Below are 15,311 nucleotides of genomic sequence, written 5' to 3'. Positions count from 1 at the left end.
GACATCCGAAAATTTATAAATGAAACAAATACAGGGTGGCTGAAAAAAATGCAACAAACTAAAGCGCTATATTATCCTCATTTTTTGTTCAATTTTTTTTGAAATAAAGAAAAAATGGTAGTAAAGGGACAGATAATCCTAACCGGCTTATGTAGGTGAGATTCTTAATGTGAGCTAACTCGAAATGTACGCAAATTCGATTTAGAGCTGAAGTTGGGGGACGCCATTCAGTTATATTAAATCAAATTCGTGAAATTATACAAATTTTATATTAAAACCAAAATATCAAGGATTTGGATGGACTGACAGAAAAGTGATATATGGGTGAAATGTAGGCCAGTATGTATGTATGTATGTATGTATGTATGGTTTTATTCTATCTCAATGTTATCAATATTATCTATAATTTTGCTGTAGAACTTGATCTCATCGATTAATCAGAAGCCGAGATAATCGACATTGTTTGCTTCTGAACTGGTTTTTTCGACTAGAGCGCCCCAAGTGTTCATTTGAAGAACTTTAACTATATTAAAGGATTGTTGTATTTTGTGAGACTTTTCATTTTAAACCCTATTTTAAGTGTCTTGGTCGAGTAGAAGCACTCAAATTGGCATATGAGTGGTTTCAAAGCGTTATTATGGGAAAAGTCAATTTTTTCACACTTTTACGGCACAACCGGATAGATTGCATTATCTGAGCGAAAAATGATGTATAGATGAAATGTAGACACAAATCTCCTCTACAATTATGTCGAAGTAATCATCAAAATCGGTTAAGCACGTGTCGAGATAATTGAGGATTTGTGATATTGAAATTGGTTTTTCGACTGTAGCGCCTCTGGTGTTGGTCCCACGAAGTTAAAATGTTCTAGAAAGTTCTAGAATTTTGCGAGATCTTTCATTTGCGCCCTTACTCATCAAAATCAGTCACATAAAACCGGAGATATGATTTTTTGAATTTCGTGAACTTTGACCCCTCATATCTCCGGTTCTATTATAACCACAGCGCACTTACGCACCATTTTGGAAACGTCCTGGATTGGACTACAACACTCTAAAATTTGATTAACTTGTACAAAGGAATCCCAATTTAAAAGGTGCCCCACTTTCAAAGGTGTTCCACTTCCCCTAATTGATTAGGTGTGATTCCTTCATAATTACACATATTGTTGAATTTAATTGCAAGGCTTTCATAACATACCTGACAGACACGATGACCCTGTTGAACTCATTGAATAAAGGCTAGCAGACTGAGCTACACGGTTGGTCGTCATACTATAAGAGCTTGCAGATCCAGACACCTGAAGAAAACAAATTAAATTTAAATAACTGATATCATAGAGAAGTATATTGTGATGTTGGTAAAATAAAACTCCAAAGTGAAATGAAAAGATGCAAATGTAGTGTTGTGCCTCATAAACTAACCCCCCAACTTTTGCTGCTGCCCATTGAATAACTCGAAGCTGATCCTTGAAGTCTCCATGACCCAGAACCAGAAGTCAATCGATTGATGCGTGCTCTGCGTGGATTGGCAAGTGAATTACACATGTTTGAGTATTGCCTTTCTGTATCATCTTTAAAAGCTTATAATGTCACTCTTACCCTTAATTAGCTTTAACTAAGAGACTTACCGACAAACAACACAGCGAAGCGGCAATAGTCGCTGAGCCACCGCACTCTGGAACGGAGAATATTATTCAGTACTCAAACTTCCTATCGGGAAATTCGCTAAATTCCTCCAAAGTGGGTTGTCAGATTATTAACAAACATCCTATTATTAATAATATAATTAACAATATTAATCATGTGAAAAAAGTTTATTGTGGAAGTAATTAAAAAATCTATAGAGTAACGAAGCGCATCATTGTCATAAGTGTATAACTTAATTGATAGAGATCATAAAATAAGTAAAACACTGTCGGTTATTTCCCAAAACTTTCGATTTTAAAAACATACTTTGAAGATATTATACTTTCACTTCTCTCATTCAATATCACAAAAGCGATACTTTTAATAATTTTTTTAAGTGATTAAAATTTATTACAATTAATATTGTAAATAATAAAATAAAGTAAAATAGTGTACTTTGTGCATATCGAAATGTATGGTTATTTATTCACTTATTGGGAATTATGAATTTTGAATGCTCAAAAATAATGAAATATTCTGTGAAAGGGGAAATTTAAAAGAAATGAACCACTTGGAATCTCACGCATAACTTAAGCTTAAAAGATTTGTGATCAATTTCGAGTTATTATTTGACTGAAATAGAATATTTTGTTGACCAAAAACGTAATAATTTTTTATTTGGACACCATGGAACCAGAATTACGCTGGGTCAAGTTGTATATTTAGGTAGTTTTCATTTCTACAGATAAAATTTACTTATTTTCTAATTGAATTTTATTATTTGTCTTGAACTCAATTGGGAGGAATTCTTTTTGTAATCCGTATTTAAAACAGGCACACCATTGATTAAGCAGTTATATACTTGATAGATGAGGTGTATGCGGCAACGGGGATGATTTAAAATTAATATGTATTTACGAAGAAATTTGAAATGTGTACATGGTGTACATATATTCCAATTATGAATTGAATCTTAGAGAAAAAGATTTTCCTACATTCAATTTTACTGCTCGAACTTTACAGAGAGAGCAGTATAATCCCTATATTTTCCACAACTCCCACCCCCCAATTTTGACTAGGATCCACTTTTAGCGACATATTTTTGCGTTTTGGACGATTTCTGAAAAAGAACGTTGTTTATCCATCCGTCCGGACGTTACCACGCCTAAAGGCCAAACGATTAGAAATAGACACTTGGGACTTGGGACCGTCGGAGAACTCCCCTCCCCCCCCTCCATATGTTTACTCTGGGATTTGTCCGTGATTTTTCGCTCGTTAGAAAGGTTTTGTAATTTCTGCTGATATGTTTGAACGGATTATAATCGCTTATGAACCGGGTTTGAACCGGTTCACTATAGCTTATACTTACTGGATAAGTAATTTTTATCCGAAATTCAATTGTATTACTCCTAAACTATTTATGAGCATTTTACAAAGCATGGGACGCTTTGCCACTCCTTTCACTTACAACTAAAATATATTACATTTCAAGTTACAAACATTTTTTAACCTATTAAAATTAAGATTATACAGTAGACTCTCGCTATTTCGGCTCTTTTAAGATCGGGCTACTTCTTAATTCGGGCATCAGTTACATTTGAAAAAAAAAATCTGTTGTCATTTTTCAAGTTTGATTTGTGATGATCAAATGAATCAAATATTCAAATTCAAATTTGGCATGGTTTGTCTTATTTTTGATATGATTTTGCATTATTAAGGGATTTTCATGCAATTTACGATATATATGAGTGTGTAAGCTCAATGTGTATAGATGAATAAAAAATTGTTGCATTTCAAAAAGTTTGTTGTCCGAATTTCTTTCTAATTCGGGTGACATTTCGGTCCCATATGCCCGAATTTGAGAGAGTCTACTGTATTAGATATCATTGATTATAAACTTACTTGTATAGTTTTCACGAAGCAGCGGCGACAGACAACCCGATGACCACAAGGAGACGTTTGCATCGTGGCCCGTGCATTAATACAAATGACGCACTCATTGTCTTGTGACGTTGGGGGTTCAGGTTCACTCTCTTCCAATTTATTAAGAAGTTTATCCTATAACAAATAAATTAAGTTTAAAAATTTAATTAGACGACTTTTTTTGGAAAGCAAAATACATTTTATTTTTCTCACTCTTGTTATTATATTGTAAACTAAAGGAAATTTTGTGTGACAATGGGATGGAGGTACTCTGTGAAAATGTCATTATGTTGGGTAATGGAGCAAAACAGATAAAATGCCATATTTCCATAATTTAACGATGACAAATATAACGTCAAATTGCTTCTTTGGGAAATTAGAGAAAATTCTCTTTAAACTCTCCACTTCAAGATGCCGACAGATAAACTTGCTCTTCATCACATCTTGTGGAGTAAAAGTAGTTCAAGGTTTTTAATTGAAGGTGATTAGATATGCTATGCGATATTTTAAAAATGCACAAATTTGCCTTGTGATAATTTGATTAGACGTCGCGATTTGTAAGATTTTTAATAAGCAGTCTTAAAAATCATTGAAGAATTAAGTATATGTGCCATATTTAAGAAGCATATTCCTAAATTATATTGAATGTTACGTATAAAAAAATATAAGATGAGATTTTAAGATTATTTATTAAATTTCTTTAAAAAAATTAACTCAATATCTTACTCATACTTCTGTACCCAAAATGGATAAAATTAACTCGATGCGTATCTTTACCCCCTAAATTCCACTCACAATCGAATTTTTAAGTATTTCGAGTTGCAAGCACCCCGAGTTGCACGCATTGCGAGGTAACCTGTAAAAAATGTGAGCTGCCATAAGCTTATGTGGGCTTATCATTAGTTTTATAAGGCTAAATTAATACTATACCGAAAGTGACCGGACTCTATCTCTAATGTTTATTATCCGTTTTCAATAAACTTTCTTTATCTTTTACTTTTATTGACCTTCTTTACTCAAACTATTTAAAATATAAAATTACCAGTGATAAGCCCACATAAGCTTAAGGTAGCTGAGATTCTTTACCAGGCGACCTCGAAATGCGTGCAACTCAGAATGTTTGAAAATTCTATTGTGACTTGTATTTGGGGGGTAAAGAATCGCGTCGAGCAAATTTTATCCGTCTCTGCTGCTGAGGACAATTTGCTCAACGAGATTTTTTACCCCCAAAATGGAACTCGCAGTCGAATTTTCACATTCATTACGGATTGCAAACTCAGCTACTATAAGTTTATATGGGCTTATCACTGGTCATTTGGGCTTTTATTGTTCGAAAACCTCGAACTCGTCAATACTATGATTTTTTAAATGAAGGTCCCCTAAAGAACTTTATTTATAATAGGTAAATTATACGAAACTGATTTTGACCTAGCACATAAGTCGTTTGAGCGTTCAACAAAACATGGAATACTTCTTCTATAAGTTAAAATTAAAATAAATTTTGCACATAAATTCCTCCTATAACATAATTTTATTATTTATTTATTTAAATTTATTAAATTATTTAATTTTTAATTTATTTAAATTAAATTATTCCCACTAGATTTAATGACTCATATTTAATATTGTTTGTGGTCAAAAAATAAAATAAAATATGTACAGTTTATTAGTGATAATCATGTTGGAAGTATTGACATAGTATCAGGAGTAATTCACTAAATTCTCCCAAAGTAATGCAGATGAAGTTATTGTTACAAACTTTTGACTTCACACAGACTTTCAACGAAATCGTGTAGTCGCTGTAGGAGCCATTTCTTTTCCAGCAGTTCTTTCTTATGGTTTTAGAATCTTTCTGCATAAATATAAATATACACATTTTCTCTAAAATCTTGCTTTACAAAGAAAGGGAAATTGATCCGTGTGGCTAAACCATACGCCTGAAAAGCAACGGAAGAAAGGTGTTCTATTCAAAATTTTCATCAACTAAAAGAGAAATTCCCCATTTTTATTATATGTTATTATATATTATTTATATATTATATATCATATATACTATTTATTATATATTATATTAATCCCGTTCAACTTTTTCGCAAGAACACAATCAAGAAATCGTTAATTTGTTAGATCTGTTAGACACCATACAGCCATACATCTACATTATATATATTAAATTTAAGATACGTACAAAGTACTTCCGTTTAATCTGCCCCAAGTTACTTCCCATTCTATATCGCTTTTCACTCCACGCGACTTACATATGTAATTAAACTATATTGGAGTCTACATATTTTTATTCGTGACCATGAAATAATGCTAAAAAATTTTCTGTTGTTGCCTTTGAGTGTTAGATATTTAATGAAGAGAGTCCAAGGTGATGAAAGAGAGACAAAAAGTGTGCGATTTTTTAACGTTATCCTCTTTTGAATGCTCGAGCTCTTCAGAGACAGCAATAGAATAGACTCTCGCTTATCTGTGCATTTGGACCAAAATAATAACAACTGGATTCTGATTGACATACGCATAACCGTTGTTTAAAAAGTCATGTATATAAAGATGCTAATTAAGTAATGCCCTAGACACACTTACGACTAAAGTCCAGAGACGACTAAGCTCGTTCATAGCCAAGTCAGTTCCTGACACACTACGAACGAGGCTTAACATTTTCTGCCACTCACAAAAAATAACTTTCGTGGGTTTTTATGCACATATTTCTATTGAAATGCACAAATATTCCTCTGAAAATGAAACAATTTGTAAATTCATGTACACGTTCAATAATTATTGTTTTACAATTACTTGTGAGGTGAAAGTTAACTCGCGACTTAAACCAATTTAGACGATTCTAGTGAATAATTATTGTTGTTACACGTGAATTGTGAACTAAATTTAAAAGTAGTTTCATTTTCAAAGGTTGTACTAGTGCATTTCAGTAGAAATATCTGCATAATAACCCAAGAAAGTTATGTTTTGTGAGTACTAAAAAATGTTAAGCCTCGTTTGTAGTGTGTTAGGAACTGACTTGGCTATGAACGAGCTTAGTCATCTCTGGACATTAGACGTAAGTATGTCTAGGGCATAAGATCTCAGAGGAGTAAGGGTTAGGGATTTTTGCCTTTTATAATTTTTTTAAAACATATTGTGAGTTGAGATGGCCGGATGGACTAAGGGGATCCAAAGAGCTCAAGTGTCTCAAAAACCAGGTGACACATGTAACTCCACTTACAATTTATCTAAACATCTTTTAATATTGTTGTGGATTTGGCCGGAAATACGACGGCAGGGAGGATAAGCAAACGCCAGGAGTTAAACTCAATAACATATTTATTTACTTCACTATTTTACAGTAAATGTCGGGAATCTCGTGCTGCTGCAAAACGCACAGAGAAAGGAATTCGCACTATGGAGTAGAGAGACAGTTGCGCAAGCAGGATAGCTGCAGCACTGTTCTCGCTAACTCTAGCGCAGAAAATAAACCCAAGATCAAACTTAACGGTGAAAGCACAAGTACTTGTCTTACTTCGTGGCGAGTATGTGTTGCTCACATGAAGTATAGGGGTAACTTTAAATTCACCAAAAACACGGCACTATTATTATTATTCGTGTCGGAATACTTGTTACAATGTAATCATGTTATATTGCTGCTGTTGTATCCCGTGTTGGAAGAATCCGCTATGTCCATATGGAGCGCCTTCCAAAGTGATGTGGATGCTTCTTCCATGCTCCCGGAGTTTTTTGGGCAGAGGCAGTGCATTTTTATTACGTTATATATCACAGTGAAAATGTCTTTTTCTAAACATTCAGATCTTTACACCGGGCGGGACTCGAACTCACCCGATTACTTTACTAACTACCGGATTACTTTATGTCATCTGGACGAAGGAAGAGTAAACAGACAATGAAAAGCCAAATGCATAATATATTCTCTTTTTCAATTTTGTGTAAGTGTAATTTTTGGCTACTATACACCCATAGAAGTAATTCTGAAAAGAAATCATCATCTTCGTCATCATGTTCAATCGCTTATCCCTATTGGTGTCATGGTTCTTAGGGCATCTATGTTAGCAGCCTATGCCCGCCGATTCTCCGTCATTTCAGGAAGGTGTTCACAATCAATCCCAAGTCAAGGCATTCCCAGGCAAGATCCTGATTTTGATTCAGCCACCTTGTCCTAGGTCTGTTTCGAGGTCAACACCTCCGTACAATGGCTTGCATAGTTTTTCTAGGGAATCTTTTCCTAATTCTAATATAATATAGGAATCTTGAGAAAGAAATTTCTTTTGTTTCTTCATTATGAGGTTTAGGATTTTCAGGAGTTTCTCCTAAATATCAAGTAACAAGAGATAACATGATTTCCTATTTTTATAAAAACATCTAAAAGAGATTATTCATCTAATTAATAGATTCCACTAAATTGCTATTGATAAAGTAGTGAAATTTTTAAAGCTTAGAATGGGAATATTGAGATCGAGCATACTGCGAATTGAGTTCATATGACATAATCTTCTCTTGAATACACTCTAAGTACCGTTGCAAACAAATATATCTATTGACCTCACTGAATTTCATAGAAAAAAAAACCTTTAACCCTCTAACAGTATTTTCTCTAATAACCAAAAAAATAGTTAAATAATTTTGTCTAAGGTAATTAATGGTCCAATAAACTCAAAAAAAACCATCTGTTCTTCATTTTCTATTTTCGTTTGGGGGCCAGGTGAGAAAAGGTAAAGACCGCTTGGAGGCGGTCATTTCTGTGGCATCAAAAGACTGAAATATTTTTATTGAAAAATAGTGAACAAATAGTAAAATAAATGAATTTTAAACGTTTTTTATAGATGAATGTTCTATGATTATCTAAAAAAAATGATGAATTTTAGGAAAAAACGTTTAGAATTTTTAGAACTAGACATTAATGAAGCCCAAGGTATTTCAATATGACTGATTTTTACTGAATAGGTCACAGGTCAGCTATGAAAACATCACCTTCTTGTATAATTTTAAGGTCCTTTGAAATACATTGGTCATCTTCTGGTTTTATTTCACGATCTGGGGAAAGAAAGGACGAATTAGGGAATTCATCATCAAAGAGTTGAATTTTCTATAGACAGATTAGTTCAGTGCGAAATGGCTCAGCATATTTTTTTACTTACATAAGCTATATAGAACTTTTCTGTTTTTTTTCAGCTTTGTCAAAGAAAGGTTAGGTAAAAGAAAATTTAGTAACTTCTGCAAATGGTGACAGGAAAATTGTCGAAAGCAAACGAAAAACTCCCCACCAACATGACCACAATAAATCTTATGAATGTTATTGTTGGGAGGTTTTAGCGCACTCTGGTCAGCGTTGCTGCAACACTCTTCATTTGGACTGTGCACGAGGTGCCAATTTAGAGATAGTTTTCAACCAATTTCTAATATTTCCTGCTTAGATAATTAATTTCTCTTGTTAGACATCTTGAAGTAATCAAGATAAAATGATCGTTGTGACGAAAACAGCTTTAACAAAGTGGAATTAAATAAAAAAGCATAATACATCATTCAGAGTTAATTAGTGCAAATAAGTAAAAAAAAAACTGTGTGAAGGAGAAGTTGCAATTAAACTTATTTTGAGTGTTGTGGAATATGTTTTTTTAATGAAAAAAATTATCAAAAAATTGTAAAACAATGAATGCGGTTGTCAATACAACAGCGACTTTCTGTTCAGTCTTCACATTGCTTTTTGGTGAGGACATCATACACACGCCACGGAGAGGACATTGGCGAACCATTTGCTATTTCCTCAGCTATAAAGAAGCTAAATTGTTATATTGTGCAATGCACTGAAAATGAATTCAAGATTAAATTCATTGAACTTGACATTATCACATACACTTTGGCCTTGTAATCATTTCGTTTTTTTTCATTAATCTCAGCACTAAAAAGAATTATTAGATGACCGAAAGACGTGTAGCACAAAAAAAATTCATGACAACAGTAATGAGGGCATAACAATTAACTTGCTGCTGTATGATTATAATATATATTTTTTTTATTATTTTGCTTCACCTATAATTATAATGAACCTTAAAGCTTGAGATTCATCATAATCTTAATCTCGAGATATCGCTTACATTTTATTTACCACATACAACTCGAAGTTTTATAGATTCTATTTTAAAATTTTCCGTCATTTGGGAAGATTTCCAAATAATGCAAAATTTACAAAAAAAAATCATGTTATTAACATCTATCGAAGGTGAATATTTTGCATAATGTGGTATCTTTTATACAGAAAACATATATTTTAAAAGATAAAAAATAGTTTATTTTCTAAATAACCCATATACATTATAACCAGCGGTTAAATCCCCCATATAGGTATTTAAATTACTATCTCATATATCTCCAAAGTGGCACTGGTTCTCCCTAAGAAAGTGAAGACGCAGATAGGAAGAGCTCTAATTGAAATATCTTGGGGCAATTTTAAGGCAAGCAAAAAACATGTTTTTGGCGACAATAGAAAAGATGGTGGGGTTGACTTGCGGTAAGGTAGATTCATTCTAGTAGTATCTCTGGACAATTTCCCACATTTCAACTTTTTGTAATTTGCCATTTTAACCTAAATTATAAATTAATAAAAAAAATTATTCCTTGTTATCTATAATCACTTTTATATACATATATTTACCATTGACAACTTTAAAAATGTACAAACCCACCATTTGCCTCTAAAATGACATAAACTCAAAATGTAACTGGTTTACATTAAATTGGTTGCATGTTTTGATCATTTCAAATTAGTTTTTTAAATGAGGCAACAAACTTTTGATTTTTCAAAAATTACCAACTTTTGGAAAACAATTATTTTTGATATGAAATAAAATTAATTATTATTTGAGAAAAATATAAATAATATCTACGGATTACAGGTAACTCATCTTCAAAAAGAAAAATTTGAAAAAGTATTTTTTTCTATCATGTTTTTCACTTGATTTCTCAAACATGCATTAGGCAACAAACTATTGACACTCACTGTACCTTTCTCTCTGGTTTTTCTTAATATTAATATTAATCTTATATGTGACACCACGGTTAAAGTTGTGAGTTCGTGTCCCGCTCGGTGCAAACAACTGAATGTCAGGAAGAGACAATTTAACTCTGATAAAACGTAATATAAATGCACCGCCTCTGACCAAAAACTCCGGGAGCATGGAAGAAGCATCTAAACTCTGCGAGGAAAGCGCTCTTGGGCGGTCTACATATGGACTTAGCGGATTCTTCAACCACGAACAGCAATACATGTTACATTGTAACAAAATATGAGGGCAGTCCCAGAAGTCCCTGGCCTTGGAGGGAAAACGAAAATATTTTGAATTTTACTTTTTTATTTCTCAACATAGTCTCCTTGTAGGTTGACACACTTTTCCCAGTGATGCTGGATAGCCTCTCTATACCCATCTTATGGTAGGTTCCGTCCAGGAAATAGGCGGCAACTGCAAGCTTGACCACAGTATTATTGAAAAATTTTTGTCCACTTAGCTATTTTTTCATGTTTGGGAACAGGAAATGGTCCGGTGGTGCCAAATCTGTAGAGTAGGGGCGTGGGGAAGCGGTTCGAACTTCAATTTCTTGATTTTAGCCATCGCGATAAGGAAAGTGTTTTTGCTCCGGTGTGAGCAAACGCGGCACCCATCTTGCACAAAGCTTTTTCATATTCAAATTTTCTGTCAATATGCGATGTACGGCATTTTTTGAAAGGCTTGACATGTCAGTAAGCTCACGCACTTTCAATCGACAATCACTCAATATCATTTTTTGGATTTTCATCACATTTTCCGGTGAGAAGGCTTCTTTTGGACAACCAGTGCGTTGACCATCATTCAAGCTCTTTCGACCACGCTTACATTCTGCTACCCAAAATTTTACAGTGAAAATCGAAGGAGCAGACATCCCTAAGGTACACACAGAAAAATTTTGACTCTAAATTTAAGAATATATAAGATCCTAGGAACTTAAATTGGACGTGAATCCCCGGGGCGTTTAAGTTTAGAAGCTCTATGAGCGAAAGAAATGGGCTAGAATCCCTAGCTCTTTCAAGTTAAGAGATCGGGAACTTAAGTTCTGCATTAGCTGGAAAATGAAATATGTCTACAGATTTGCAAATTGCAACTAAAACTAAATGATCAAGGATTTAGTATTAGGGCATATTGGTATTCATTGGATGGGATTTGAAATTAAATTCCTGGGTGTTTCTGTTTAAGAATTTTCCATTTTTCTGTGTGTAGAATCCAGGTCGACTTTAATATTGGGTGTCCTAAAGACATTTCAAAAACAGGTACTGGATCATGTAACGATGGCTCATTTCTCCCATGTTCATTTTTTTTCTGAACATCCACTTTCAACAGCTGTCAAAAAAAAACAGCAGCGCATTGCCACCAAACTTGAAACTTGATATATTAAATGTTGGTTCTTTGGAAAAAAAGTCACTGGAGCCAACCTACAAACGCCATCTATACCCAAGACCAGGGACTTCTGGGACTGCCCTCGTAATTGCCAAAGAAATACAAAATCTCGTTTTATAATTGTTTTATAACTAATTGAAACCGCTTTAAATTTGTGAGGTATTCGAACACTTTTCTAACTGGGAGGTTTCCCCCCGATAGGTCTAGAAATACGCTTTCTAGGTCCTATTTTATTGTCCGAATACATTAACACTATTCACGTGGGGTCCCAGTGGATCAGTGGATAGAGCAGTAGCTCTATGACTGTGAGGTCTTGGGTTCGAGACTAAGCAGCTGCAGATTTTTCAGCTGCTGTATTAGTCTCGAATTCGTCCAGTGAATGAATAGGAAAGTAATGCCAATACATTGACAGTGAACCGCCTAAAAAGAGAGGTTGGTATAGGAAATAAGTTTCGACATTCAGAGTTCAGTCGAATACAAATACTCATTCACGCCCAGATCCACAAACCAAGGTTGGTTTACCGTGATATAAAGCGGTACTGTGTGTATCAGAACGCACACAGAGCACTGTGATATGGAGCAGTTTTACTCGCCTTGGGGGTTAAGATGGAACAGGAGAATGGGGAGTGCATAATGGGCCCAAATAAGTGGCCTGGGTGCAGCGGTTCCGCAAGGAATATAACCGACCCATAGACAAATCTTAACACTATTCACGTACTATATGTCAAAATAGAGATCTCTAGGCCTAAAAAACACTTGTTCGACGTCGACATCATTTGAAATTTCTACATCAAAATTATTTCAACGCATTGGAATAGAAAATTACAAGAGTTAAAAAAGCAGGCTTGTCAGAGGTGGTCCTATTATTTTTGCCACCACTGTATTATATATGTATATATATATATATATATATATATATATATATATATATATATATATATATATATATATATATATGCGTGTCTGTGTGTGTTTGTACATGCATATGTACAATGATCTTGACCTAAAGTTTTTTTTACCAACAAATGCTTGCCTAATTTGTGGCAATGGAGACTTCATTCAAAATTCAATTAATTTCATAATAAGAAGTTATTTAAAAATATCATTTAACACGTCAATGCCACATTGTGTATTTTTATTTCAAAATTTATATTTCAAATCATAATCTCAAAATTTTAATACTCAGTATTTCAAATTGCACCTTATAGGAGGTTCACCTTTGATTTTTAGTCCTGCTCCACGGGGGGATTGTGTAAATTGCTGCACCATCAGAGAGCCCAAAGACATAAGATTTCTTTTATATACAAAGTAAGTGTATACAAAATAAGTATAATATAATTCTTAAGTCAACTTTAGATATTTTCACTATTTCTAGAATTAATCCGACAAATCCTGACCATCTGTATATATCCGATGAGAAAAGACTCAAAACATCTCATCTTAACACCTCCAATCCATTGATACTCTATCTTCATGGATTTTCTGAACAAGCTCCAGGAGATATAGGACAGAGCTCCTTTGAAATTAGACAGGCATTTCTAGAGATGGGTGATTACAATGTGATTCTTGTGGATTGGAGATCACTCACAGCACTCCCATGGTATATCACTTCTGTTCAGGTAACTGCAGTTTGTATTATTAAAAAAAAGTAAAAATATTAATTGCTATTATAATTTCCAATAGAACGGTCCTCGAGTTGGACGCTACATCGCAAGATTCCTGAAGTTCCTAATTAAAACGGGGAAAGTGAATCTGGAAAAGATTCATGTTATTGGATTCAGTCTTGGTGCAGAGGTCGCAGGATTTATTGGGAAAATTTTAAAGGCATGGGGCCTTTTTTTGCCAAGAATTACCGGTAAGATACAATATAATATTACATTGAAAATGTTAAGCAAAATATTGAATAATATACTCAAATTATTATGTTAATTGTGCCTCAAAATATCATGAATTTAACCAAGAATAGATGTCTTATAAGACTGTTTCATATATCATGGGTAAAAATATTAACTCTATACATTTTCATATGCTTCAGACCGTGTTATTTTTTATATATTTGAATATAACAAAATAGTTAGGAAATTATGCCTTTGTGTTCTCGAAATAGATGCATATAATTTTTTGTTTCTTTCCGTCTTCAGTACACAGCGTTATCGTAAATCACAGAATATACGAAAAATTCTCCAACAATGTATAGAAATGTCATGAATTTTTACGATATTTTCAGCAAACTACACTTAATTGTAATTCAGGTAGACAAAAAATAGAAGAACTTTCTGCTTAGTGATCATTGCATCAAATAAATTAAATTACGTTCTTCGCTGAGCGCAATGATGTGACGCAATAGAGAAGAGATGCTTTTGGATACAATTGGCTCTGTGAAGAAATTATAGAAATTACAAGTGGATATTTTTCACTCACTGAGATACACATACATTGTCATAAAAGCTCTAAATGCTCCAATACAAATTAAATGAGTTTTCATATTGAAGAGAATTGCTTAAAATGTTTCCTTTTGCAGGTCTCGACCCAGCCTTTCCCCTCTATATGTTTATGGGGAGTTCTGACCGTCTTAGCGCATCCGATGCCCGTTTTGTTGATGTCATCCACACAGATGGCGGTATCTTGGGCTTTCCTTGGCCATTGGGTCAGTTACCACTAAACCATGCTCACAGGGCATTGACCTCAGAAATTTTTAAATGACCTTATTTTATATTATTGTTACCAACCAGGTGATGCTGATTTTTTTCCCAATGAGGGTGTACCTCTTCAACCTGGTTGCGCTCGTGAGGAAATATCAAAGAACCGCTGGTTGGGCATATTTGGTAGATATAGAAACCAAATGTAATATATTGATCTTTGAGCATGATGTCGATTATGTTGATGATTTCCGCAGTTGGGTGCAGCCATCAGCGTGCGTGGCAGTATTTTGTTGAATCAATACGCCGTCCAAAGGCATTCCTGGCCACAAAATGTGAGAAGTCTAGCCAGAGATTTAAGGGGAAAGTTAAATACAAGAGCTGTAATAGGAAAATTACACCTTATATGGGCCTCATGGCAGACTCACGTCTCCGTGGTCGATTTTTCCTTACAACAAATGATGAACCACCATTTGGAAAAAATTTTCCGTTTTAATAGTTCCTTCTGGAAGTGCAACCCGATGAATCTTTTAGTCAGTGAATTCTTTTTCAGTACAATTGAATATAATACTATTTATGTGTTTCAACTAGGCCAATGTATAGCTTTAGTAGTATTTAATAAAGAAATATCTAAATGTGAGGCGTTTTTCTTTTATAAATTTTTGTAGAGAAAATTGCGAATT

The 15,311-nt window shown here is 33.9% G+C and overlaps 2 protein-coding genes across 2 annotated transcripts in view; one reads left to right on the top strand and one right to left on the bottom strand.

Moving 5' to 3' along the window:
- LOC129802023 (uncharacterized) overlaps positions 1-15,311 on the bottom strand; it is a 38,691-nt gene that overhangs the window by 724 nt on the left and 22,656 nt on the right. Inside the window, exons 2-5 of the mRNA XM_055847560.1 lie at positions 3,531-3,686; positions 1,631-1,677; positions 1,425-1,518; positions 1,201-1,300 (exon numbers count right to left, since the gene is read on the bottom strand). Of these exons, the coding sequence (XP_055703535.1) occupies positions 1,201-1,300; positions 1,425-1,518; positions 1,631-1,677; positions 3,531-3,686 (397 nt within the window). The remainder of the gene's footprint in view (positions 1-1,200; positions 1,301-1,424; positions 1,519-1,630; positions 1,678-3,530; positions 3,687-15,311) is intronic.
- Positions 8,903-15,263, top strand: LOC129802022 (phospholipase A1). Its single transcript, XM_055847559.1, has 7 exons — positions 8,903-9,270; positions 13,198-13,297; positions 13,365-13,608; positions 13,673-13,844; positions 14,511-14,636; positions 14,722-14,814; positions 14,886-15,263. Exons 1-7 carry the CDS (start codon positions 9,213-9,215, stop codon positions 15,122-15,124), a joined length of 1,032 nt encoding a protein of 343 aa, XP_055703534.1. The 5' UTR covers positions 8,903-9,212; the 3' UTR covers positions 15,125-15,263.

The sequence above is a fragment of the Phlebotomus papatasi genome, chromosome 2 (genome assembly GCF_024763615.1).
Source record: "Phlebotomus papatasi isolate M1 chromosome 2, Ppap_2.1, whole genome shotgun sequence".
Classification (NCBI taxonomy): domain Eukaryota; kingdom Metazoa; phylum Arthropoda; class Insecta; order Diptera; family Psychodidae; genus Phlebotomus; species Phlebotomus papatasi.
This window is presented reverse-complemented; position numbering and strand designations above follow the sequence as displayed.